Source organism: Pinus tabuliformis, chromosome 6 (genome assembly GCF_031772625.1).
Source record: "Pinus tabuliformis cultivar Carrire ecotype Pingquan chromosome 6, CPIR1, whole genome shotgun sequence".
Classification (NCBI taxonomy): Eukaryota; Viridiplantae; Streptophyta; class Pinopsida; order Pinales; family Pinaceae; genus Pinus; species Pinus tabuliformis.
This window is the reverse complement of record NC_142292.1, coordinates 794,998,900-795,026,848: the sequence shown is the minus strand read 5'-3', so window position 1 is coordinate 795,026,848 and position 27,949 is coordinate 794,998,900. Positions and strand designations below refer to the sequence as shown.

The 27,949-nt window shown below is 39.5% G+C and overlaps 1 protein-coding gene across 1 annotated transcript in view; it reads left to right on the top strand.

The window, feature by feature from the left end:
• LOC149261195 (calcium uptake protein, mitochondrial-like) overlaps nt 1-25,362 on the top strand; it is a 38,868-nt gene extending 13,506 nt beyond the window's left edge. Inside the window, exons 8-11 of the mRNA XM_089368077.1 lie at nt 24,163-24,339; nt 24,477-24,596; nt 24,760-24,946; nt 25,057-25,362. Of these exons, the coding sequence (XP_089224203.1) occupies nt 24,163-24,339; nt 24,477-24,596; nt 24,760-24,946; nt 25,057-25,241 (669 nt within the window). The 3' untranslated portion in view covers nt 25,242-25,362. The remainder of the gene's footprint in view (nt 1-24,162; nt 24,340-24,476; nt 24,597-24,759; nt 24,947-25,056) is intronic.
• The last annotated feature ends 2,587 nt before the right edge of the window (nt 25,363-27,949 follow it).

Below are 27,949 nucleotides of genomic sequence, written 5' to 3'. Positions count from 1 at the left end.
AAGTGAGTGGATGCTACAGGATACGGGCAACTCATTGGGTCGTTGATGTACTTGGTCAAAACACGACCTTATATTTGTTTTGCAGTCAACCAGTCGAGTCAATTCATGTTAGAACCGGACAAAGTTCATTGGGTTGCTGCAAAGCTTGTGTTGAGATATCTCATAGGCATAGCGGATTATGGATTGTGGTACAGACAAGTTGATAGAGTGAGGCTTGAGGGCTACACAAATGCGGATTGGGTAAGGTAATCCATAGACAGGAAGAGTACCTCAGGTGGTGTCTTCAACATTGGGTCAGCGGTTGTTTCTTGGTGAGAACAGTTGCACTCAATTCAATAGAGGCTGAGTACATCACTGCTAGTTTGGCAGCATGTGAGGCTATTTGGATGAGGAAGCTACTTGTGGGACTTTTCAGGCAGAGGATGATGGAGCCTACCGTGATACGATGTGATAATCAGAGTTGCATCAAGCTCTCTGAGAACCCAATGTTTCATGATGACTCAAAGCATATCAAGATTCAGGTACCACCATCTCAATGATTGTGTGCAGAAAGGGAGAGTGAGGCTATTGTACATTCCAACAACAGAGCAAACAACATATATCTTGACCAAGAGATTGGCAAGAAGCATTTTTGTTCATCATGGAGATAAGTTGGGAGTTGTACAAAATCCCTTCCTCGCTAAGAGGGAGTGTTGAAAATAGTAGCGAGAAATGGATTCCTTGATTTGTGCTTCAATTCAAGGAGTCAAATCGAGTTTCTTCTTTGGCATACTTGATTTCCTAAAAAATAGGAGATTTCCTAGAAATTAGGACGAACTATGTAGCAATTCACTAATGTGTTAAAGTAGAAGGCCGAGTTCACTGTCTTCTAGTGCAAGTTGACTTTGAAAAGGACGAATAAAAGTCTCTAATTCTAGGTTGAGACTTAGGATGAGTTGCATGAGCCACTCAATCACTAGGTCAATTCCTAAAAATAAGACTTGCTAACTTTAGCCATTCGAATTGCCTTTAAAAGGAGGAACGAAGGCACTCATTGTATCACAATTGAGCACGGGTTTGTGTGTGTGCGAGAAAGGTGCCTAGAGTTGTTGTGTGAATTGTTGGAGGAAAGAAATTCCTCAAGGAAGTGCGCATAGAAATAGGAGGATTTCCTATTTAATAGGGGCTACTAGTGCACATGAAAATCAGAGGCAGGATCAGGGATCAAGCAAGTGTTTCAAGCCTGGTCTAAGGCAATGAGAACCGTTGTATTCTCTAGTGAAACAAAGATTGTTTGTAATAGATCTATTGCTCATTCTTCTTTAGTAATATTCTCAATCAAGCAGAGGGTTTTCCTAGTTGGGTTCCCTAGAAAATTGTGTTGTTCTATTGTGTGAATCGTGTATTTATTTATGTTCCTATTCCGCTGCAACTTGATAGAGAAATTATGTGTCAATATGAAAAGAAACTTGTTTTCAGATTGTTCGTATTAGCAGTTGTAGAATTTCATGGATTTTCTACAAACTTCCATATTTTCTTCCACTGCCAAGCCATAATTCTAGGTTGCCTATGCTCAATGATGTACCCATATCCCACTTTTGGGGAGGATACTCCAGGTGGAGCATGTGCCCAAATAAGAGACTCATCTCTATCTCTGATCCACACGAGTTGTATTGAGCACTTTAATGAATTGATGCCACATGTTTGTATAAGCATTGGGCAAGTTCAGATGGATCGTGTCTAACAATCCCTGCGCCGATATGGAGGTCTGACCCTCATCAACAATTTGATTCAACATATATTTTCCAATAGAGTGCAAATATTTTACTAACTCTTGAGGCAAGTGAAATATTGTCCCACACCCTACCCAGGGGTCCATGCTAATCCGAACTTTCTCTCCATTGCCAAATATCACAGACAAACCTTCCTCAATCACGTGAAAGGAAGCAAGAACGACTTTCCATATCACCGATATGTTCGACCTCGATTTTATAGGGGCTCTAATCCATTCTTCAAGCGAAATCGGGAAGATGTACACCACTTCTGTCTAGAGACTCACAGTGGAGATCAGTCTCCATTCGACCTTAGCAACCAAGGCCTTGGCCAAAAATTGTAATTTTTTGAGCCCACATCCCCCCACTCCTTTGGAAGGGAGATTTTGTCCATGGAAATACTTGAGCCTCCTTTTTCCGCGACCAAAAAAATCTACAAATTCTACGAACAAAATTAAGGATGCCCTTTGGAATCCATGAGAGGGACATCCTAAAGACTGGGATGGCCTCCAAAACAGATTTGATAAGAATTAGCCTATCACTCGTGACAACCATCTGAAGCTCCAAACTTCTATCCATCTCTCAATTTTTTCCAAAAGCCAGTGTTAGTTCGCTTTTCTATAATTATTAGATTTTAAGTGAAAACCCAAGTATTTGAGACCTTCATCAAACATGTTAGATTGGAAAGAAAGAAGATTCTGAGCATTGGTAAATTCATACCGCAATAAGCCATGAGGTAAAATGGAGGATTTGTCCATGGAAATACTCGACCCTCTTTTTTCTGCGACTACAAAAATCTACAAATTTTACGAACTAAATTAAGGATGCCCTTTGGAATCCATGAGAGGGACATCCAGAAGACTGGGATGGCCTCCAAAAGATATTTGATAAGAATTAGCCTATCATCTCGTGACAACCATCTGAAGCTTCAAACATTTATCCGTTTCTCAATTTTTTCCAAAAGCCAATGTCAGTTCGCTTTTCTATAATTAATAGGTTTTAAGTGAAAACCCAAGTATTTGAGACCTTCATCAAACATGTTAGATTGGAAAGAAAGAAGATTCTGAGCATTGGGAAGTTCATACCGCGGTAAACCACGAGGTAAAAGGGAGGATTTGTTATGGTTTACCTACATTCCTATAGCTTTTTCAAACAAAGATAACAAAGCTTTCAAGGAAGCCAAATCCTTCCCTGAACCATCATAAAACAGTAAAATGTCATCCACAAAAAGGATGTGAGTTATTTATAGATCCTCTGCCATGGCGACTCTCTTTAAGTCTCCCCTACTCTTGGCCTCAGAAATAAGTCTTCTTAGGTCCTCGGCTACTAAGAAGAAAAGAACTGGCGATAAGGGACAACCCTGTCTTAGTCCCTGCTGGTAATGCAAGAAAGGCATGGCTGAACCATTGATGAGAACAACAAAAGACACAAAAGTGATGCAACTCATAACCCAAGTAATAAATGGCACTTTGAATCCCAGATGTGTCATAAGGAGGCGGATATGGATCCAATTTGTTGAGAAATTAAAGGGCAACTTAAATATTCAATTTCTCTTTACTATGATAACTGTTTGTGATATTATTTCCTTTTGATTAAACATGTATTGTTATCATCGACCAACTATCAAAACAAGAAGATCAATCATGCACAAGTACACAAGATATTGGCACCAAGCCAGGGCAAAAACCTCTCCAAATCTTAAGAGGAAAAACCCTTGAACTCTTTCTTATAGAATCTTTATTGATGAATTCCAAGAATCTGAAAAATGACACTAGCCTTCAAAATCAAAATGAAAAACCTTCCGAAACGTACCCAAACAATGAATCTCCTTCTGCAACTTCGCATTGTATAGCAGGTCTGTAACAAGGTGATGACAGTTAGCAAATAATGTTGAGAGCAACTTCCTTTAGCCTTCTTGTACCTTCGCTTTACATGTAAACTAATCACACATGATGTAGCTCTTTGACTTGAGCTTGATCTACAAATTTAGATGCCGAAACAATGACTGTTCTAGAGCAGTGAAGTCATGACTGTATATTTCAGATTGTGGACATACATGCAAGGAGAATTAGGGCTCTTCTAGCCCTTCTACAACTTTGATCTCCTTGACAATGGATCTTCCCTTCAGTTTGCTGCTAGATCGAATCTCTAACCCAATAAAACATCAATATACATGGATGCCCTAGCTCGCATCAAACTTCCGCACATGTGATCAGACTTGATGAGGGTTTCGGATGAGGGAACAAACTTCCCCAATGACTGCGGTTGCCTATCCTTCGTTTCCTTTTCTTCGTCTTGGATACGTGAATGCATGAGAGTGAATGTGAATTAAGGAGGTACCATCGATGCCTATATATAGGCTTGTTCATCCATCTCTAAGCTAACTTGATCCCATTTACTAAGCTGACATCATGGGAGGCTCCTCGAATACAAGCGGATTCCTTTCTTTAATTCGGTGGGTACATTTCAGTGGTTTTCATTGATGGTCTAGAAGGACTCTTTGACTAATATTGAATATATTTATAAGTGTAACAACTCGTGGTTGTCTTCTCTTTCATGACTCAATCTTAACACTCTTAAATGCGAGTCATTACTAAATAAACATTCCTTGAGCATGAAACCCAAGCTCAAGTAATATTACAAAAATTACATTATTACAAAATGAAGACCGAACCTAGTTACACTATTTTCAACACTCCCTCTGAACTAGGGAGGCATTCATACATACATGGTACATGGACATTCACAATATAAGAGTTCTCATAAGCAAAGAGTCGGATTAGTCATCCATCTGTTACAACATTGTTTCCATATAGAAAGGCCTTGACTAACAGCTCTATCTCTCAAATAGATCAGAAGACACAATGTTGGCGAGACCAATGACTGATAGACATGCATCATCATTGTCTCTCTTAGGGTCATACCCACCTGGGTGTTCTCCGAGTATGCCCTACTAGGACTATTCTTATCTTGGGTTCCCATCCCTCAAGAATATCACTCCTCTTGTGCACTCTTGTCTTTGATGCCCTACCACATCCTCAAAGAGTGTCAGATGCCAAATGATTACACATTCCTCCATTTTTAATTCCAACTGAAGACAAGAATGCCGTGTATAACTCTCCCTCTTAACCAAGGATTAGTTCCAAGTTTCTCTTCACTCAGAAACTTACTCGAGTTCCTTTACTCATAGGAACCTCCCAGAGCTCCCTCTTACCTAGGGACTCTATCATCAATACTTTATAGGGTCTTCTAGTTGACTGACGATCCAAGACTTCGATGTCATCAATTTCTTCACATGTAGGGTTTAGCCATCCACCACTTTCCTCCATTATGTCATTCCTTCTTTCCCGGAAAGTATCGTCTTTAGCTTTACATTTGGGACTTCCTTCATAGGGCCATCTATCTTCACTTTCCTTTAACAGTGATTGCTCTGGATCACAAGGTACATAGTTGTGACATTCTTCACAACTCTCCTAACCTTGGCCCTTGGCCCTGCACACATACCTAGACTTTCTCCAAGAGGTTAGAAACCAAAAAAAAATCACATATTACCTTTTTGGTGATGGCCCTTTCCAGTGACATCTTCTTGTAGGTATCAATATCCTGCATACATGTTGACACATCTCCCAACGATATCTGTTGTCAAGGGTCTTCAACTTTTCAGACTTCCATCAGAGTCTTCACATCTTTCTGGGAGATTTCTTGGTCAAAATCTTCTTGATATTTTGGATGTTGATTGCCTTCGTCATGGTTGCATATTTCACTATCTCTTCCATCCTCACACCTTCAGGAGCTTTCAATCAGAGATTCTTTAATTGTGGTCAACCACCTCATACTTCAGGTGAGGACATATTATGTTGATTTCATGTCTTTCTGCATCCTTATAGAGGAGGAGATCCTTTTCCTTTTGATCATGCTTGATCCATGTTACCTGCAACCATATATCATGACATTACAATATTAAATATAAATATAAGCACACATACCTCTAGGTTATCTAGGCTTCTTCCAGCAGTTTCCTTGATTTAAAAGATCTTCAATCCGTAGATCTGCTTCATTTCTCAAGTTATCGGACCATCATCTCATGAATTCCAAAAGTTGGATTTCCTGATGAAGCACTCGCTGCGTTCCCATATTAGAGGATCCTTCGCTGAGGTTTCTATCAGAGAGTCTAGAGGATCTTGCATGTCTCCATCGAGAAAATGTTTTCCCTTTTGAATTCTTGTCCTTTCCTTTAATGTCCAATCAGATTCCCAAGAGTTATGTCCTTCATGCTCGACTGCCATGGATTTTGTCCTTCATGATTACGAGCTCTTGTTTCCATGATGCCACGATGCATCTTATTATCATGATCATATCTGCAGGAGATTTGGAGCTTGTGATAGGACCCTTTTGTGAGGGACACCATCTCACTCATAGTAGAGGTCTGTTACTTCCTCTTTCCTTGGCCCTTTTTCTTCAGCTTCCTCCATCCTTTCGACGATATGAGCTTCTTTCCATAATCTTCCCATAGCACTGAATCTTAGCTATACTAAACTGTCTTGTTTGAGGACCAAACTTCCCTTCTCATGCTTTAACCTTCAACACTTTTGTCCACAACTTATCCTTTTTCCATTTTGTATAGGTGCCACAAGTTGTTAGATGAGGAAGCTTCCTTGTCCCAAGGACACTTGACATCTTGCTTATTAAGAAAATAGATGATTGTCTTCTTATCATCTTTCTCAGATCTCCCAATTGAGATCTCATGAAGATGACCTTCTTTACTGCATTTCAGAGAGTACGTCTTCTAGCATTCCAGTTAGGTTACTGTTGCATCATGACTGCAATCATCCTTGTTTCTCCTTCACCGAGATCATCATTGTTGTACCTTTATTGAGATCATAACAATGGGGTCTTTATGATAGCTACACCGAGATAGGGATCATGACCTTGCCTTCATCATGGTCGGGATCATGCCCATGACCTTGTCTTCATAGAAGAACAAGATCATGATTGCTATTTTATTGTCACATCTTCACTAAGAACTGTACTGTTCTTTTACTAAGATAATCTCTGCGCTTTTACCGAAACCATAACTATAACACTGAGATCTCGATATATTAAGACAGCGGTATCAAGACCTTCTCATAATCAATGCTGAGATCGAGATCATGATTTCGTTCAGGTGGTATGACTTGTTTATTACCAATATATCGAGACAGAGTATGATGTGAATGCATTACTGTGGGATCACAATCTTTTCGAGACATGAATGTATCAAGACAGAGAGTGTGTACCTTGCACCAAGATCTTTATTGTTGCTTCTTCATTATGTCAACGAGGTCTGTTGAGATCTTCATTGTTACAATCACTATGATGACTGATTCATCATCACTGTACACTAGCTGAGCTTTTCATCACATTAATTGTGAGCATGCCGAGAGTATATTGTGATTATCACAGTGAGATCTTATTCCAAGACAATGAGACTATATAAATACATTGAGGATTCTGAGCCCTTCTTCATCATAGGTATACATTGAATATTATGAAACAGGTCCACTGAGTTTGTGATAATGAGATCCTTACCCTCCAGTGAGACTATAGTAGTTATTGTTGCTTCTAATTGTGTCGAGACTGTGATCTTAATTCACTGTCATAATTCTGAGATTGATCATCTTTGTCATTGTTGTTTCTACGTCTCTTTATCAAGACTCTTCTCTTCTTGGATTGATGTTGTCATGATACCTTCGAGTATGCTGGGATATACTGAGATCCTTATCATTTTATTTGTGCCAAGACTGCAGCCTTCAAGGTATGCACAAAACTTCTTGCGTCCTCTTGTCATGCATTCCTTAGGTCCTTGTGATCATGCGTGTTGTCATGTGGTAGAGTGAGACTAGCCCGGGCTTTTCTTTTGCTCCTTATACCCATCCGAGGTAGCAGTCAAACCCGAGTTCTGTCCCTCCCTTGATGCGGATCTCTGTTCCCATATTCACCCGAAATTTCAGAGAGAAATGCGAGTTCTTCTTCTGCCTTTTTGCGCTGACCCATACTTGCTTGATCTTTTGGCTGATGAAGCTTGTCATAACTGATCCAATGCTTTCCAACTTCTTCGTGAGGGAGGTGATCTTCTTCATGCCCTTAGTAGTACCTGCCTCTGATACCATGTTGAGAAATTAAAGGGCAACTTAAATATTCAATTTCTCTTTACTATGATAACTGTTTGTGATATTATTTCCTTCTGATTAAACATGTGTTGTTATCATCAACCAGCGATCAAAACAAGAAGATCAATCATGCACAAGTACGATATTGGCACCAATCTAGGGCAAAAACCTCTCCAAATCTTGAGAAGAAAAACCCTTGAACTCTTTCTTATAGAATCTTTATTGACGAATTCCAAGAATCTGACAAATGACACAAGATAGCCTTCAACATCAAAATGACAAACCCTCCGAAATGTACCCAAACAATGAATCTCCTTCTGCCAAATGACACAAGATAGCCTTCAACATCAAAATGACAAACCCTCCGAAATGTACCCAAACAATGAATCTCCTTCTGCAACTTCGCACTGTATAGCAGGTCTGTAACAAGGTGATGACAGTCAGCAGATGATGTCGAGAGCAGCTTCCTTTAGCCTTCTTGCACCTTCGCTTTACATGTAAACTAATCACACATGATGTAGCTCTTTGACTTGAGCTTGATCTACAAGTTTAGATGCCGAAACAGTGACTGTTCTAGAGCAGCGAAATCATGACTGTCTATTTCAGATTGTGGACATACGTGCGAGGAGAATTAGGGCTCTTCTAGCCCTTCTACAACTTCGATCTCCTTGACAATGGATCTTTCCTTCAATTTGTTGCTAGATTGAATCTCTAACCTAATAAAACATCAATATACATGGATGCCCTAGCTCGGATCAGACTTCCGCACGTGTGATCAGACTTGATGAGGGTTTCAGATGAGGGAACATACTTCCTCATTGACTGCGGCTGCCTCTCCTTCGTTTCCTTTTCTTCGTCTTGGATACATGAATGCATGAGAGTGAATGTGAATTAAGGAGGTACCATCGATGCCTATATATAGGCTTGTTCATCCATCTCTAAGCTGACTTGATCCCCTTTACTAAGCCGACATCATGGGAGGCTTCTCGAATACAAGCAGATTCCTTTCTTTAATTTGGTGGGTACATTTCAGTGGTTTTCATTGATGGTCTAGAAGGACTCTTTGACTAATATTGAATATATTTATAAGTGTAACAACTCATGGTTGTCTTCTCTTTCATGACTCAATCTTAAGACTCTTAAATGCGAGTTATTACTAAATAAACATTCCTTGAGCATGAAACCCATGCTCAAGTAATAATACAATAATTGCATTATTACAAGATGAAGACCGAACCTAGTTACACTATTTTCAACACAATTGACCCTCTCATAAGCTTTTGAAAAGTCAATCATGATGATCGAACCCTTTAACATCTTTGTCTTTAAGCTTTGGAGGCCTTCCTGCGCACCTGCAATGGCCTCATGCATATGCATGCCTTCAAAAAATGCAAATTAGTCCATTGAGAGATTGGTTGAAATAATAGGCTTCAGGCGATAGATAATAAATTTTTGCAATGACCTTGTAAATGCAATTACATAAAGAAATAGGCCTTTAATCATCATAGAATAGCGGTGTCTTAGATTTTGGAATGAGAGCAATAAGGTGTAGTTGAAGGAGTCATGGATGTTACCAGTTTGATTTGATTCCTCCGCCACCTTTAGCATATCATTGCCAAAGATATTATATAGGTCTACAAAGAACTCCGCCTCCAACTGTCAGGACCAGGGCTTTTATCTCTTTGAAAGATGTGAAGGGTTTTGTGCAATTCATTTTTTGAGATAGGATCCATCAATCTCCCATTTTCTTCCATCCCAACAAATCTGTGAAAAACTCTTACCATGGATAACACCTCTGCAATGGAAGCCTTTAGAGGAGCTTTATACAAATTTCCAAAATGATTTTTTCTTAGAGTTGTAAGTTCATTAAAGGTTGACACTTTGCTGCCATTCGATTTATCCAATGTCCATATGGTATTTTAAAGTCGCTTGCCTTTGGCATACTACTGAAAGAACTTCGAGTTTTCATCTCCACTCTTTCGCCATATGGCCTGACTCTTCAGAACCACATCTCCTTCCTTTTATCAAGAATTCTCCTTTTGGGTTTTCAGATGAACGATCCTCTGTTTAGAATCATCCAAAAGATAACACCCGCCCCCCAACCCTCCCCATTTGGAACTTCAAGACTTTCCAGTTTTGCTTCGACAACCTTAAGAACTTCCTCCCCTCCTTACTTTTTTTTAGCCTTCCAAGAGATCGATTCTTCCTTTAATTTTTTGAGATTCATAGCAAAATGGGTTGTCGATCCCCCTTAATCAGGTTAAAAGGGGACCAATTGTCTGCAACCAACTTTCGAAAAGATTCATCTTTTATCCAGGAAGAGTTGTACTTGAAAGTACTTCCCAACTTTCTTTGGTCACCCCGCAGTTCCAAGAAAATGGGATGGTGATCAAAAACACCGCCCACCCCGATCCATTGACAAAATAAAGGAATTTGATCCATTAAAGGTTCAACCATAAGGCATTGGTCAATTCTTTGAGCAATTATAGCATCACCAGTCCTTTTATCTCGCTAGGTAGCCCTATTCCAGATCAGGTTCACATCACAAAGATGGTGCTCTTCAAGTTTGTAACTAAAATATTCATATAAGGGATCGGGGTGGGAACGAGGTCCCCATATCTCAGAGGCCCCTAATCAGAAATTCAAATCCCTCCCCCCCTTCCCCCACAATAATATTTTCCTCCTTCATGAAGGTCTGTTTAAAAATGTGTCCCAAAAAACAATTATGTTCTGACATGATCCATATATGTTTATCACTTTCAATTCTATCCCCAATTTCGAGGAAAATAAATTTGCACCCAAATACATATTCGACCTCTAGGAGCCAATCATATGAACCGATTTAAGATTGTAACCCAGAGCTAGACCACTAGACTATTCATTTTTGTAGCATCAGATGTGTTCTAGCCCCAAAATACATGAGATATCGAAAACCCAGAAATCATTTCTGGAAATTTCACCTAGATATGACTTAATTAGATTATTAACCAATTTTTTAATGTTTCCTAAGTCTAAACTTAGGAAAACTGGTTAATTAATCAAAACGAATTAAGTCAAGGTGAGAATAGTCTAGAAAGTCACATGGATTGACTTCAAGATGATCCCAACCATTGATTAAGTTGTAATCTTAGCTGTTGGTGCTCCAATAGTGGATTATAAGAAGAAGTCAATGGGCACTAGGAGAATACACAAGAGTCACTTGGAGAATTCGATTTTCCAGAGTAGCAACAACCAGTTGCCGGAGAGTTCGAGCTTTAGTGAGGAAGCAGAGTCAGTGAGGGGTAGGGACAATGACGCTGGTGAAAGTTTTCCAGATCTAGCGAGTACATTGGCAGAGAGGTTGAGATTTCTCCAGGAGGCTGCGTAGAGGTAGCGCACAGCCTCAAGAAGGCAATTCGATTTGCTGGGAAGGAAGATGTTTTCAGTTCAAGAGGTCGGGCATAAGTTCCAGAGTGTCAAAGAGATGTTTTTCTAGTCAGTAGCAGGCATGACGGTTAGACTAGTAGACAGTTCAGGCAGCAGTTGTAGCTGGCAACACCAAGTTGACACAGAGCCTGCGCAGGTCTAGTTGGACAGCTTGCTTTTCAGAGGCATTTCAGTGCCAGAATTGCCTAGAGTGAGGGTAAATTCCCTCTAGATATTTTTTTCTAGTATTTTCTCTGCAGAATAGCCATATTGCGGCATCCAAATTATTGTACTCGGAATTTCACTACTGCATAATAATAAAAACCCTCAATTGCTGCACTCGTTTTCCCAAGCTGGGTTTTTCCGGGGACATTTGTCCAAAAATAATGGTGTCATTTTTTATGTGTGTGCTTGTATTTTCTCAGTTTCTAGCGCTATTTATTTCCGCAGTTTTATTTGTGAAGGTTGCAATGTGATTAATTTGGTATTTGCCATAGCAAATAAAATTGTTAAATTAATTAACAATTAGAATAATTAATTCCAGTCGCTGCAATAAGCTTTCAGTTTTGAATTTTTCACATGGTATTAGACTGTGAGTGATCAGCCGGGAAGCTCAAAAGAAAATTGCGATGTTTAGAGGGAGCAACAAGCCGAAATTTTTTGGTGTTGCGTAGTTCCTATCCAGGTAGTGCGAATTGTTGGGAAGAAAAGTTCGAATTTCTCCTAATAGTGATTCCAGCAGGTAGAGGAAGCAACAATAACTCAAATTTTCGCTAAGCAGATTCCTTGGTTGGACTCAGAGGGTTTTGCAGCAACAGAACCAACATCGGGTGAAAGAGAAAAGCACACATAGCAGAGGGGAAATTTCTCTCAATGGATTTGGAGTTTTAGAGATCTAATTTTTCCAGTTGCAGATTGGCAGTAGTTGTGAGTAGATCTTCTCAGTCTAGAAGGGAGTGAGATTAGAAGATCTAGCATCCGAATAGCGAGAAAGAGGGAGATTTTTGGGTTTATTTTCTCTAGTTTTGAGTTTCACAGATTTTGCAGCTTTGCAGGGTTGATTGTACGAGATTCGTGAGGAGGTTGTGTGCGAGTTAGCCAGAATGCAAATTTGGGCAATAGTTCGACTTCCAGTTGCCAAAAATAATTGTCGGAAGAAGTGCGAGTTGTTTAGTGTGAGTTGTTTAGCGTGAGTTGCAAAGTAAGGAAGGGTCCCAGCTAGTGACTAGGCTTGAAAGGAGACAGTGGGGCACTAGATCTAGGAGTATGAAACTCCAACAACGCAGTTGCAATAAGGAGATCAGTTAGATTAGTTTCGAATTGTTGCAGCGGGACCATCCATCACCTTTGCTACAGGAGCCTGCAGTATCATAGTAGCAGGTTCAGTGTTAGCAGACCAATGTTGCACAAAGCGGGGACGAAATGGGGACGTTTTTTGGAAGCGGGGATGCAGAAGCGTCATTTTCCAAAAATCTAGGAAGCGAAGCGTCTGCTATATATATATATATATATATTGCATTTATACTCAAAACAAACATCCCAAATACCAAATTAGTTGTAGAAGACATGAAAACATGCATATTTTTGCATAAATCAAGATAGATATGGCATCCATGATTCCATTGTAGTTACTAGTATGTACATCAACCATCTATATTCTAGCAATTACAAACATACATCAAATTTTTAAGCATATTATAAAACATAAAACATTTAAGCATATTATAAAACATAAAACATAGAGCATATTATGATTTATCTAGCAAGTGAGCAACTGTCAACATTTGTCATGTCCAAAATTCAAATAATAATGTTTACAAAATATGTCACTTGGTCATCGCCAAGACAAAAAAGGTTCAAATTCACAAGCCTACAAGTCTAATGATTAATCTATGACAAAAGTAGTAAATTGTGAATATATCTGCTAATCTCTCCTCCTTCCACCACGAAGAGAATGTGGCGGCGGGCCTCCATGTGGTGGCAATGAAGAAGATGGTGCCTGTGGAAGTTGTGGCAGTGGCACTGAAACTGATGAAGACGAACCCCCTGCTGTTGGTGTTGAACCATGGAACCTAGGAACCAAGGGACTAGATGGGGTGGCATCTCAACACGATCATCATCATCCTGGAATCGCTCAAAAAATTCATACAAAAAAAAACACTAGTTAACAAAAAAATTAAAAACATGAATTAGAGAAATGCTTTATAAAGAAAATTCATACCACAATGGATATACCTGGATAAGAGCATCCTCTAATTGCTCTAATCGCAACACTCCATCCTCCAAATTGGGCTCCTCTGGATTCTTGTCCCAAATCTTAAGGTCTTTATTAGTCTTTGCATCATCACAGTAATGGGACAACAATCACAAGTTGTAATGAACATAAACCAAGCTCTCTGCCTGGTCTAAACTCAACTTGTTCCTTTTAACACTATGGATGAAACAATAAGAGCTCCAACACCTCTCTGCAGAAGAAGTGTTTACCACCTGTGATAGCACCCGCAATGCCAAGGTCTGTAGAAGTGGAATAGCCCCTCCATGCATGTTCCACCACTCAAGAGAAGAAAAAGTCTCTCGATCTCTAATTGCATGCATGCTCCCAAATGGACCAGTGTTAAGCGTATAGTTTCTCAACTGCCTCCGTACCATGGCAGCCTGCTCCTCATCAAGGATTAATTCACTGGTGCTGGTGTTGAAAGCCATGATGGATGATAGTATTTAGGTGTCAAAACATATGCTAATGCATGCAATGGAACATTTAGCATTTCCCATCGGTTTTCCACCTCGGCACGAATATAATTGTACAAGGTGATATCTCTAGGCTCAACAATGTCTTTAATCTGCCCCAACATGCTATCCATTTGCTCATACACCTCCCCAATTATTGGTCGATCTGATTCTCCAAACTTGATTATGTAATAAATTGGTTTGGTGAATTGCAAAACATATTTAACCTGTGACCAAAAGTACATGTCAAGAATAGTGTCCTTGGCTGCATTAGCACCATCTCTATCAGTGTTAATTTCATCCCATGTTTCAGCACACACCATATTAGTTAAAGCTTGTCTCACCTTCACTAGCCGCCTAAAGGTGAGGTAATAACTGGCAAATCTTGTCTTTGCAAGTTTAAGCAACTGCAACTTGGAGTAAGTGCCATAGAAGTAGTTTACCCTTGTATGCCCTGTGATGAATTTAATGAGTTGCTTCCCTCTCCTGTAAAGCTCATTAATCCACCCACATTCTTTATGCTTCACGATATCGTGCATCAAAAGGTTCAATGTGTGAACTAGGCACCCAGACCAAAAGATGTGTGGATGAGTATGCTCAATAATTTTTCCTGCTGCCTTACAATTTGCTGCATTATCTGTGATCACTTGAACCACATTATTCGGACCAACATCTTTGATTGATTGCAATAGGAGATCTGTAATGTTTTGTGAAGATGCACTGATGGAGGAGGAGTCATGACATGTAATAAATACTGCACCACTAGCAGAAACACCAAGAACATTTATCAAATGTTGGTTTCTAATATTTGTCCACCCATCTAATACAGTGGATACCCCACAATCTACCCACTCATTTGTAAAACATGTCAAAGCTCTTTGAACATTTGCTTTTTCTCTTTCTAATAACATTGTTCTAGCTTTCTCATAGTTGGGGGACTTGTATCCTTTTGGGGCTTCATTGATGGCCTTTACCATTTCATGCCAATAGGGAGAGCGAAGCACATTGAATGTTACACTGCAAGCATAAAGAAATCGGACTATCTTTCCATCCACATCATCCCTCCCAGCAACATTAAGGAAATCCCCTATTGTTCTTTTACCTCTAGAGCTTCCGGAAGTACCATGAGGAGATGAGCTACCAAATCTAGAGGTTGCACTTGATTCAGAATGAGTTTTTTGTTTCTTGCTTTTTTGTTGTGCAGCCTCCTCTATTTGGATGTATTTTCTTCTTTGCTCAGATGAAATGTTTTGGTGAATTTGTATCCCCACAACACCTTTTTTATCATCACTGTCCATCACCCCACAAAGATGCCTCCTCACACAGGTATATGAACCACTAAATGGTTTTCCTCCTTGACAACCATGAGGGCACAAAAATTTGTAGCTTCCACCACCCTTTCCCCCTTCAAGTTTGGTCACATAGTTCCACAAGGGTGTTAATGCAACTTTCCCCTCTAGTGTTTTAGTTTCCCCTTCAAGTTCAACTTCATCCCCTTTCTTTTGAAACCCTTCCTCCTGTGCTTCAAACATTGGGTCACTCATATTGGGACCACTGTCCTCTTGTGCTTCTTCCCTTCTATTCCTACTCCCCCTTGCCATCATTAAAACCAAAAGTGGAATGATACATAGAAGCCAAAAGAACACCTTCTAGGAATATGGATATAGGTGGTGGACAACCTGCAAGTAAAGGAGCAAGTAGAAACAATGGGAAAGAGTAGGAGAGGGAGGAGAAAAATACAAAAAAAATGTCAAAAAAATAAGGGAGTTTGGGGTTTGCACTTACCTCTTTAGCTCTTGTAGATGAAGTCCTCCAAGCTCCTCCTCCTCTTAGCTCCTCCTCCTTCACTCCTCCAAGCTCTCCTCTCTTCTCTACTCTTCTCTTCTCCTCTCCTCTCTTCTCTTCTCCAACTCTCATAGACTCAAAGTGAGTAAATGAGGGATGAATGGGGGCTTTAATCCTTTCATTCTTCACCCTAACCCAAGGTGGACCCACCCCCAACAAGCCAACTCACAAAAAAAAAACCAGGGTTTTTTTGGCCGCGCGGCAGAAAAAAGGAAGCACGTACAGAATCGTACGTGATTCGTATGATTCGGCCTCTGAAGCGCTACGCTTCGTACGGCCGAAGCACCATACGAAATGCGCTTCAGACACACGCTTCCAGAATTTCGAGGAAGCGTGTTTATCAGTCCGAAACGTGTTTCGGTTTTTCCGAAGCGTGTTTTGGATGACGCTTCCCCCATGCATCCGTACGGATCACGTTTTGGGGTTTAGATCCATGGGGGACGTTTCCTGCAACACTGTAGTAGACGCAATCTGTCATTAGACAGTTGCAAAGCTAGTTGCAGTGAGTACTCGGGAGACAGTTGCAGAACTAGTTGTAGTGATACAAGCAATGTGCACGAAGTGGGGATGAAACAAGGACGTTTTTTGGAAGCGGGGATGCGGAAGCGTCATTTTCCAAAAATCTAGGAAGCGAAGCGTATATATATATATATATATATATATTTACTTTTTTGCATTTATATTCAAAACAAACATCCCAAATACCAAATTAGTTGTAGAAGACATGAAAACATGCATATTTTTACATAAATCAACATAGATATGGCATCCATGATTCCATTGTACATCAATGATTAATTATTCGAGCATCAACCATCTATATTCTAGCAACTAAAAACATACATCAAATATTTAAGCATATTATAAAACATAAAACATTTAAGCATATTCTAAAACATAAAACATAGAGCATATTATGATTTATCTAGTAAGTGAGCAACTGTCAACATTTGTCATGTCCAAAATTCAAATAATAATGTTTACAAAATAGGTCACTTGGTCACCGCCAAGACAAAAAGGTTCAAATTCACAATAAGCCTACAAGTCTAATGATTAATTTATGACAATAGTAAATTATGAATCTATCTACTAATCTCTCCTCCTTCCACCATGAAGAGAACGTGGTGGTGGGCCTCCACGTGGTGGCAATGAAGAAGATGGTGCCTGTGGAAGTTGTGGCACTGAAACTGATGAAGACGAACCCCTTGCTATTGGTGTTGAACCATGGAACCTAGGAACCAAGGGACCAGATTGGGGTGGCATCTCAACTCGATCATCATCATCCCGGAATCTCTCAAAAAATTCATACCAACAAAAACCACTAGCTAACAAAAAAAATTAAAAACAGGAATTAGAGAAATGCTTTATAAGCAAAATTCATACCACAATGGACATACCTGGATAAGAGAATGCTCTAATTTCTCTAATCACAACACTCCATCCTCCAAATTGGGCTCCTCTGGATCCCTGTCCCAAACCTTAAGGTCTTTATTAGTCTTTGCATCATCACAGTAATGGGACAATAATCGCAAGTTGTAATGAACATAAACCAAGCTCTCTGCCTAGTCTAAACTCAACCTGTTCCTTTTAACATTGTGGATGAAAGAATAAGAGCTCCAACACCTCTCTGCAGAAGAAGTGTTTACCACCTGTGATAGCACCCGCAATGCGAAACTCTGTAGAAGTGGAGTAGCACCTCCATGCATGTTCCACCACTCAAGAGAAGAAAAAGTCTCTCAATCTCTAATTGCATGCATGCTCCCAAATGGACCAGTGCTAAGCGTATAGTTGCTCAACTGTCTCCGTACGATGGCCGCCTCCTCGTCATAAGGGACTAATTTACTCAATGCAATCATATAGTTTTTGTAAACCTCTTGATCTTGGTATGGTTTTCTCCTGCTCCCCCCCAGGTGCTGGTGTTGAAAGCCATGATGGATGATAGTATTTAGATGTCAAAACATATGCTAATGCATGGAATGGAACATTTATCATTTCCCATCGGTTTTCCACCTCTGCACGAATATAATTGTATAAGGTGATATCTCTAGGCTCAACAATGTCTTTAATCTGCCCCAACACGCTATCCATTTGCTCATACACCTCCCCAATTATTGGTCGATCCGAATCTCCAAACTTGATCATGTAATAAATTGGTTTGGTGAATTGCAAAACATATTTATCCTGTAACCAAAAGTACATGTCAAGAATAGTGTCCTTGGCTAGATTAGCACCATCTCTATCAATGTTAATTTCCTCCCATGATTCAATGCACACCATATTAGTTAAAGCTTGTCTCACCTTCACTAGCCGCCTAAAGGTGAGGTAAGAACTGGCAAATCTTGTCTTTGCAAGTTTAAGCAACTGCAACTTGGAGTAAGTGCCATAGAAGTAGTTTACCCTTGTATGCCCTGTGATGAATTTAATGAGTTGCTTCCCTCTCCTGTAAAGCTCATTATTCCACCCACATTCTTTATGCTTCACAATATCATGCATCAAAAGGTTCAATGTGTGAACTAGGCACCCAAACCAAAAGATGTGTGGTTGAGTATGCTCAATAATTTTTCCTGCTGCCTTACAATTTGCTGCATTATCTGTGATCACTTGAACCACATTATTTAGACCAACATCTCTGATTGATTGCAATAGGAGATCTGCAATGTTTTGGGAAGATGCACTGATGGAGGAGTCATGACATGTAATAAATACTGCACCACTAGCAGAAACACCAAGAACATTTATCAAATGTTGGTTTCTAATATTTGTCCACCCATCTGATATTATGGATTACCCCACAATCTACCCACTCATTTGTAAAACGTGTCAAAGCTCTTTGAACCTTTGCTTTTTCTCTTTCTAATAACATTGTTCTAGCTTTCTCATAGTTGGGGGACTGGTATCTTTTTGGGGCTTCATTGATGGCCTTTACCATTTCATGCCAATAGGGAGAGTGAAGCACATTGAATGGTACACTGCAAGCACAAAGAAATCAGACTATCTTTCCATCCACATCATCCCTCCCAGCAACATTCAGGAAATCTCCTATTGCTCTTTTACCTCCAGAGATTGCAGAAGTACCATGAGGAGATGAGCTACCAAATCTAGAGGTTGCACTTGATTCAAAATGAGTTTTTGTTTCTTGCTTTTTTGTTGTGCAACCTCCTCTATTTGGATGAATTTTCTTCTTTGTTCAGCTGAAATGTTTGGGCAAATTTGTATCCCCACAACACCCTTTTTATCATCACTGCCCATCACCACACAAAGATGCCTCCTCACATGGGTATATGAACCACTAAATGGTTTTCCTTCGTGACAACCATGAGGGCACAAAAATTTGTAGCTTCCACCACCCTTTCCCCCTTCAAGTTTGGTCACAAAGTTCCACAAGGGTGTTAATGCAGCCTTCCCCTCTAGTGTTTCAGTGTTTCCTTCAGGTTCAACTTCATCCCCTTCCTCTTCAAACCCTTCACTCCTCACCCTAACCCAAAGTGAACCCACCCCCAATAAAGAAAAACAAAAAAAAAGGAAAAAAAAAATAAAAAATCGCCGCTTTGTGGCCCATGTGGCGGAAATGGCTGCTTGCTCGGGCGAAGCGGTCGCGATCTGTACGGATTCAACTCGAAATGCCTCGGATTGTACGGTCGATCTGTCATACAAAACGCGTTTCAGAAAAACCGAAACACGGATTGGCTGTATGTTTCCGAAATGGCAGGAACTGTATTTTTCAGACTGATTGATCCGCGTTTCGGTTTTCTGAAACGCGTTTGAGAGGGCAGATCACCCACGAATCCCTACGGATTGTGGTTTGGGCTTTTGATCCCCGGGGGGGGGGGGGGGCGTTTCCTGCGACACTGGACACAAGTAGTGTGAATTGCCCAGTTGTAGTGTGCAGGTAGTAGATCTAACATTCGAGCTGCGAGAAAGAGGGAGATTTTTGGGTTTATTTTCTCCAGTTTTGAGTTTCATAGATTTTGCAACTTTGCAGGGTTGATTGTACGAGATTTCCTAAGGAGGCTGTGTGAGTTAGCCAAAATGCAAATTTGGGCAACAGTTCGACTTCCAGTTGCCAAAAATAAGTGTCGAGAGAAGTGCGAGTTGTTTAGTGTGAGTTGCAACGTAAGGAAGGGTCCCAACCAGTGACTAGTCTTGAAAGGAGATAGTGGGGCACTAGATACAGGAGGAGTATGAAACTCCATTGTATCGAATGGGCAGGGTCTAGCACAGTTGCAATAAGGAGATCAATTAGATCAGTTCCGGATTATTGCAGTGGGACCATTACCTTTGCTACACGATCTCGTAGTATCATAGTAGCAGGTTCAGTGTCAGTAGACGTAATCTGTCATTAGACAGTTGCAAAGCTAGTTGCAGTCAGTACTTGGGAGATAGTTGTAGTGACATAGGTAGTGTGAATTGTCCAATTGTAGTATGCAGGTGCAGTTCTATCCAGAAGATTCCCAGGTTAGAGCTAGGCAGCCCAGTTACAGTGTAGGAGGATAGTGCGAGTTGCTAGGAGGGAGCAGAAAGATTTCCCATAGGGAGATCAAGACTCAGAGGGAGTCTAGTTTCAAAGGGAGAAGCCCTATGGAAGCTAGAATTTCAAGATATGGGGAGATCAAACACATTATTGTAGTAGTTGGCAGTTGTATGAGTACATCAAAGTTTGTGATGATGGTAGCCATACCTCTAGGAGTGAGGTGGGGTGACTTGGAGTTGTAGCCCTAGAGAGCTACAGAGATTGGGCAGGGTCCTTGAGGAGTCCATCTCATGGATCATTACTTGGCTACGGGGGCCCACAGTATTCAGTAGAAGGATGGATTAGTGGCAATTGTGCAGTCAGTACTAAAGTGACAGTTGCAGACTAGTGGCGGTCAGATGCTGAGGAGCGCAGTGTAATGTTGACAACAGAGAAGGTGGCTCAGTGCAGAGTTGGCAGCAACGCAAATTCTTCAGTGACAATGTAGATGCTAGTAGCTGTTAGAGACTCGGGAGACAGATGCATCATACTGAACACAGATGATTCAATATTTTGGATGCTTCTTAGTTGCAACAATAGCATATGAGAGGGAGTTGCAGTGCAGATGCAGCGTTGGCAACAATATGGCAGTGTCAGCAGAAGCACAGAGGCAACATTAGAATTGCACAGTGGTTTGTGGGTAGTATGGCTAGAAATCAACAACGTGACAGAGGATGATACAGAGATAGAGTGTTGTGACAGGGTGTGCAACACTAGGACACAATCCTCACTAAGAGAAAGTGTTAGTTTCTATAGCATCAGCTGTGTTCTAGTCACGAAATTTGGTAGGGGGCTAGAATACATGAGATCTCCAAAACCCAGAAATTATTTCTAGAAATTCCACCTAGAGATGACTTAATTAGATTATTAACGATTTTTTTAATGTTTCCTAAGTCTAAACTTAGGAAAATTGGTTAATTAATCAGAATTAATTCAGTCAAGGTGAAAATAGTCTAGAAACTCACATGAATCGACTTGAAGATGGTCCTAGCCGTTGATTAAGTTTTAATCTTGGCCTTTGGTGCTCCAACAAAGGATTATAAGAAGAAGTTGATGGGCACTTGGAGAAAACACCAATCACTTGGAGAATTCGATTTTCCAGAGTAGCAGTAGTCAGTCGCTGGAGAGTGTGAGCTTCAGTGAGGAAGCAAAGTCATTGAGGCATAGGGACAGTGAGACTGGTGGAAGTTTTCCAAATCCAACGAATACATTTGCAGAGAGGTCAAGATTTCTTCAGGAGGTTGCGCAGAGGCAGCACAAAGCCTCAAGAAGGCAGTTCAATTCGCCGGGAAGGAAGACGTTTTCAGTTCAAGAGGCCAAGCGAAGGTTCCAAAGTGTCGAAGAGACGTTTTCCTATAGCAACAGGCAGGACAACTAGACTAGCAGTGAGTTCGGGCAACAATTGCAGCAGGCAACATCAGGTTGACGCAGAGTCTACGCAGGCCTAGTAGGACGACTTGCTTTTTAGAGGCACTTTAGGGCCATAATTGCCTAGAGTGAGAGTAAATTCCCTCTATATATTTTTTCTAGTATTTTCTCTACAGGATAGCTAGATTTCGACATCTAGATTATTGTACTTAGAATTTCACTGTTGCATAATAATAAAAACCTTCAACTGCTGCATCGATTTTCCCAAGTTGGGTTTTTTCCGGGGACATTTTTCCAAAAATAACGGTGTCATTTTTATTGTGTGTGCTAGTATTTTCTTAGTTTCCAACGCTATTTATTTACGCAGTTTTATTTGTGAAGGTTGGAGTGTGATTAATTTGGTATTTGCCGTATCAAATAAAATGGTTAAATTAATTAACAATTAGAAGAATTAATTTCAGTTACTACAATAGGATTTCGGTTTTGAAATTTTCATATAGGCCTCCCCCTGGCGTTTGAAACCACAAAACCCCACCTAGGCAAGAGGGATTCCAGAGCCCTCACATTCACATCCCCATTACCCAGAGTTTCTTGCAGAAAAATAATGTGAATGGACTCATAAAGCATCAATCTTTTCAGGCCTAGCTTCTTGGGGGGCTAGCCAACCCCTTGCAATTGAAAGATAGAAAAATCATGGACGGGGGACGTCTGGGGCCTGCTGCTCTAAGCACCCTGACGATATATTTTTGTTTCTCGGCCACAACTTCAAGACTTTCCTTTTGTTTAGCTCTCATTATGGAATATTTTTGACCCCTCCCCCAACCTCCGTTTTCAATAGGAGATGAAGAACCTAGGCCACCTATACCCAGGATGCAATCTGACTTCACATGGGATCTAGTATCTAGAAAGAGAGGAGGAAGATGACACCTTCAAAGTGGAAGGGAACAGGATAGGGGACAAAATAGATGAGGGAGCTAGGGGGGTTAGACATGAAGCGTGTTCAAAATGTTTGAATAGGAAAGGCCTCAAGGACCGAAAGAGGGGTGTAAGCATATTACACGATCCCACAACAAGAGAACAAAAAGGACTTATAAGATTTAAGACAGGAGTGGGGGAGGAAAAAGTACCCAAAGGAAGAGGTTCATCGGAGGAAGTCCTGTCCGTAATAGTCTTCGTTTGGCTAGAGGCAGTGATCTGACAAGTCCCTACTATGGCTGCGATGGCAGAAATAACCATATTGACTATGGGTGAGGAAGGGTCACTGCCGTAGGTTCACACTGACTATGAGATGGGCTCGAGCCTCGTAGCAACCGCTTCTTCTGTGTGCATGAAATCAGCCCCCTCCTATTGAAGCCCCATAGATGTGGAGTCTAAGCCCTAAGCTTCACTATTCCTCCTTCCCCCACTATCAGAATCATCTCCTCGTGATGAATCCCTAGCTTTCTTCTTTGTGTAAGGTACTTGTGCATTTTGATAAAGCGATGGCCCTTCTCCTATTGTTGCATCACAAGGCAAATTAGGGTTTTGGTCCTCGCAGAAAATACCCTCAACCCAAAGAACGGCCAATACCCAGAAAATGTAACACCTCCAGTGGTACCAATCATATGCTAGCCCCCGGAGAAAGCAAACCCTAGTCCCTCATAAGTCCCTCCACTATAAAACCTTGTAGAGAGCATTCCATAGAGATCCTTGCTCTGTGATAATCTTAGGTGTAGAGCACTGGGTACCAAAGGGCCTTGTTCATTGAAAAACCTTGAAGAACCAAAGACTGGAAGAGACGTTGGAACTGTCACCAAATCACTGGAACTAACATGAAAATGAATGGATGGAGAAAATTGCATACCTAGTTCCCAGGAATGGGATAGAGCATTGTTTCCGATGACTGACCCTCCAGATGTCCTTTCATCTGCGCCCGCATGAATCCTAGGAGGCACGTCAACCCAGATAGACTAATAGTTTTCAGACTCTGGCGAGAAATCCACGAGCTCTACCATACCCACTCTGCTGACAGGGAAAATCGCTAGCTGTGTAGGAAGGAGGGGAGTCTGCAGTCAACAGCTTGTGGGAACTGAAAACTATAAACCACTGTAAAAACTTTTGAAAAAAAACTCCGAAAAAAGTCAGAAAATAACCCTAACCCCCTCTTGACAAATTGTGAGAGTGTTTGAGAAATTTTATTGGATGTTTCAATGCGATTGGTTTGTGTGATGGATTGGCTTTTTTCTAGTTCAATGGTTCATTGGGACATTCTGATGATGATATGCTACTTTGTCAGCCATGCTTTCTTAGATTCCGTCTTCCTATTTGGGGAGGGTTTCTTTGATCAACTGTGCATGATATTGATGAATAAAATTTAGCCTATTTTCTTGTACCCTTCTAACAATCTTGTACTGTTATGTTCTAGCAGATTACACTTCTAGAGTTTTTGCACTATGATCATCAGGAATGTGGCAGCATATTAGCCAGAGATTTTGTGTTGTCCATGGTTGCTGCAGCATATGTGATATGTGTAAATCAGTACTTGGATCGGGTGGATGATCTCAGCAAGGACCCTAGTCTCAGTAATATACACAATACACGTGAGGTATGACCTATTCTTGATAAAAGGGGACTTCTTTGATCTGATTTTGGTTCTTCAGCATAATGTGGGATATATCATATATGTGCAATGGTTCTCTATTATGATACCCTTGTACATGTTTCATGCACTACTATATGCAGGCGTTTGAGAACTTTGTTGAGTTGGGCAAGAAACTACAACCTCTATCATTGGCCATATCTAGTTATGGAGAAGTTTGTGGAACCTTGACCAAGTCTGATTTTCGACGAGCAGCATTTGACGTAGTAAACCAATTCTCTTAAGCTTTGCTTGATTTTTCTCATACAATTGTGCTAAATATGCGCAAGCATTTAAATTTTAGATAGTTTTGTTTGAAGAAAATGAAGTTCTATGGCTTCAGGATTTTAAATGGTGAATAAACTGAGAAAAATTTGTATTGTGCAGGTTTGTGATGTTGACGTCACAGACAACATGGTTGATATCATATTTTATATTTTTGACATAAATATTGATGGCAACCTTAGCATGGATGAATTTTTGGCAGTATTAGAGAGGCGTGAAAGAGATATTGCATACCCTATAGAGTCTGGGATCATTGTCTCGCTGACTTGTTGGTGGAAATGTGCAAAAGGTTGTCGTTCAGCATGGAATTATTAATGATTTGAAGAACCATTCATTATTATCCCATGCAAATCAAGGAATTTTACAATGAGGTTTGATGAGACTCCACAATTGCAACAGGTGCAGGACTTGTGACAGCTAGTTGTGTACATTGGAAGGAGCAAACAAATCCTGGCAGCTCAGAGCTTCTATTGCGGCTGATATATATTCAAATCATATCATCATTGGAAAGTCCAAGCACTGGCAGTTTTCGTTTTTGTAAGCGTAGAACTTTGGCGAGTTTTTATTATCTTGAGAGTGACTGATTCTGGCTAAAAACTTAAAATTTTTTCCACTTACCAAGGAATACTTTATAGAAAGTTTTGATAAATTTTCAACGGAAATAAACGCGCAAATACTCTTTAAAATCAAGTTGGGAAATTTCTTTATCATTTATATTTATATGATTTGTTTAAATTTTCAATCGAAATAATTTTTTTATCATAAAGTGCGGTGCAAATAGTCTTTAAAATCAAGTTATGAAATTTCTTTTTATTTTTTACTTTGGTTTTCTAACATGGATGAAGAAGGAATTTAATTGTTCATTTGTTTTGCTCTGTTTATATTTTTTTGAGAAATAACACAAGTTATGGGAGAGTTTTATTTTGCATTGTCTACCGACGTTATAAATTGAATTTTATTTGGACGACAATTTTCTGCTAGAATCCGGTCAAATGAAAAAAAAACAGAATGTTGGAGGGTTTGAATCATTTTTTTGATGGTGGGAATGGATTCAGCACCATAAAAAATCCCTGGGGCACCCAAAATCTTTAAGTTTGACAGATGCAACCCAGATTTTGTCATAATCTTGCCGGAATTTCCATTTTTTTCCAGGCTAATTTGTGGGTTTTTAGACTATACTTTTAAATTTTGTTAAAGCAAGAATACCTTGAAGTTTGTGTCAAAGTACAGATAATTTTTTGAAGCAAGAATTGAATACAGCGAAATGAATTTTAAGTAAAACTAGTTCTTGAATCCGTAATGGTAATAAATTAGAATATTATCACACCTATAGTACAATAATTGATTAGTAGAGAAGATATGGGTTGTTAAAATGTGGAGAGTAATATTGTGTAATCAATGCAGAAGATATCAGTTGTTAAAATGTGGGAAGAGTAATATCATGTGGAATTATATTATTTCCTTTTTATCAACAGATTTTATGATCAATTGATAAAGTGAGGTTTATTTATTTTACTTGAACAACTTCTAGGATGAATGGGGGAGATTATTGCAATAGATAGAGTTGAGTTTGCTGAGATCATTTTTAGTTTTTTAGTCTATTGTTAAGATGCAGGGAGAATATCTTCACATTGGAATCAAATCATTTTAGGTTTATTTGGGAAGAGATGAATATATGTGTTTGTGTGTGTGTGTATTTGTCAAGTTGTCCGAGTTTTCCAAATATTACTTCAGGCTTGCCCTGTGTCCTGAGAAACCGTAACCAAGGGACATCTAAGCCATTGATATCACCCAGGGATTGCACCTGCTCTTAACATGGTTGGGATTTTTGCACATGGAGTTTCGAACTCGTGAACTTTACATCATGGAGGGACTTAACAATACACCCCATCACTGTCTATTCTACACCCCATGGGCGAAAACTAATGTGTGTGTGTGCGAGTGATAAAAACAACCATATTAGTTTTTCCCCAAAATCATAATATTATGACAAACCATGTTGACAGCATTTGTATGGAACCTGAAAGTTCATATATGTATGTGTTTTCAGAATCTTCACATCCCTATCAAGCTTCATGTCATCATCAAGAAATAACATTGTTTAACTTTGTAATCAAAGGTGACATAAGCATCCAAAAAAAATAGTGTTTCACCATCCTACAAAAAAAGAGAGAGTTGTACCCTATCTTTTCTCCAAATCCAACCAACCAGTGTGCACTGTCACATCATCTTTGAAACTTGTTACCATCGATAAAAATGATTATCATAATTTAACCATATTTACAAAGGCCAAGTAAAATATAAAATGTCACTTAAAAAATATGAAGACTAGTTGGTTAGTAATTTATAGTGTATTTTTTTTGTCTTAAATCAAAATAAGAATTAGTGCCATTATTACAGTGTTTCTTTATTAGAAAAGCATTTATAAGTATATCTTATATGACACTTTAAAGATAATATTTTTATAAGATGGTAATTGGAACCATTATTATTACATAGTATTTACATAGAAAGTTTCGATATATTAATATGAGAATATAATGAACACATGGTGTGAAATATTAAATATGGGAGCAAGAGATGGTTTGAATAAATAATAAACATCTAATACATACGTCACATGGAAAAATAAATTTAGATGTCAAAACTGAAGGATTGAAAAACCATCACTCAAAGAAAAATATAATAAGTTGGTGAGTGAGAATTGATTAGACATAAATACTATAACAATTACAAACATCATGAGATGGATAAGAAAAACAATCACCATCAACAACCATCAACCATATATAAAAGGAAAAAAACACAAATCACCAATTAAATAGAAGAAGAAGGTTGGATTTAAATATTTAAATGATAATCCAAACATAATGTAGTTGAAGGTAAAATAAAGGTTGAAATAGATATAGATTACAATACCATTTGACATCTAATGGTTACTATTATTAATAATTGTTTTAGCCATATCAGTATTATTATAATAATAATAATAACAAACAAGATAAAAACAATAAAATAAACAACTCGGGTCTAAACCAAAATACTTAGTTACCCTTTTCTTCCTTTCTTCTTTTCTACTTTCTTCCATCCTCCTTGATTAGGAGTGGCCATTGCAAATGTTAGTTGGTTCTCTTCAATCATTCTTGGATTTTTCTTATCTGAATCTGAACACTCAGATACATGATGCCATTTGTAACCTCTTGTTTCTTTTTCTACAAGAATCTTCTCCTTTTGCAATGTTGGGATTGGAGTTCCTACGACTTCACGATTAACTCAATTTGCTACATTTTCT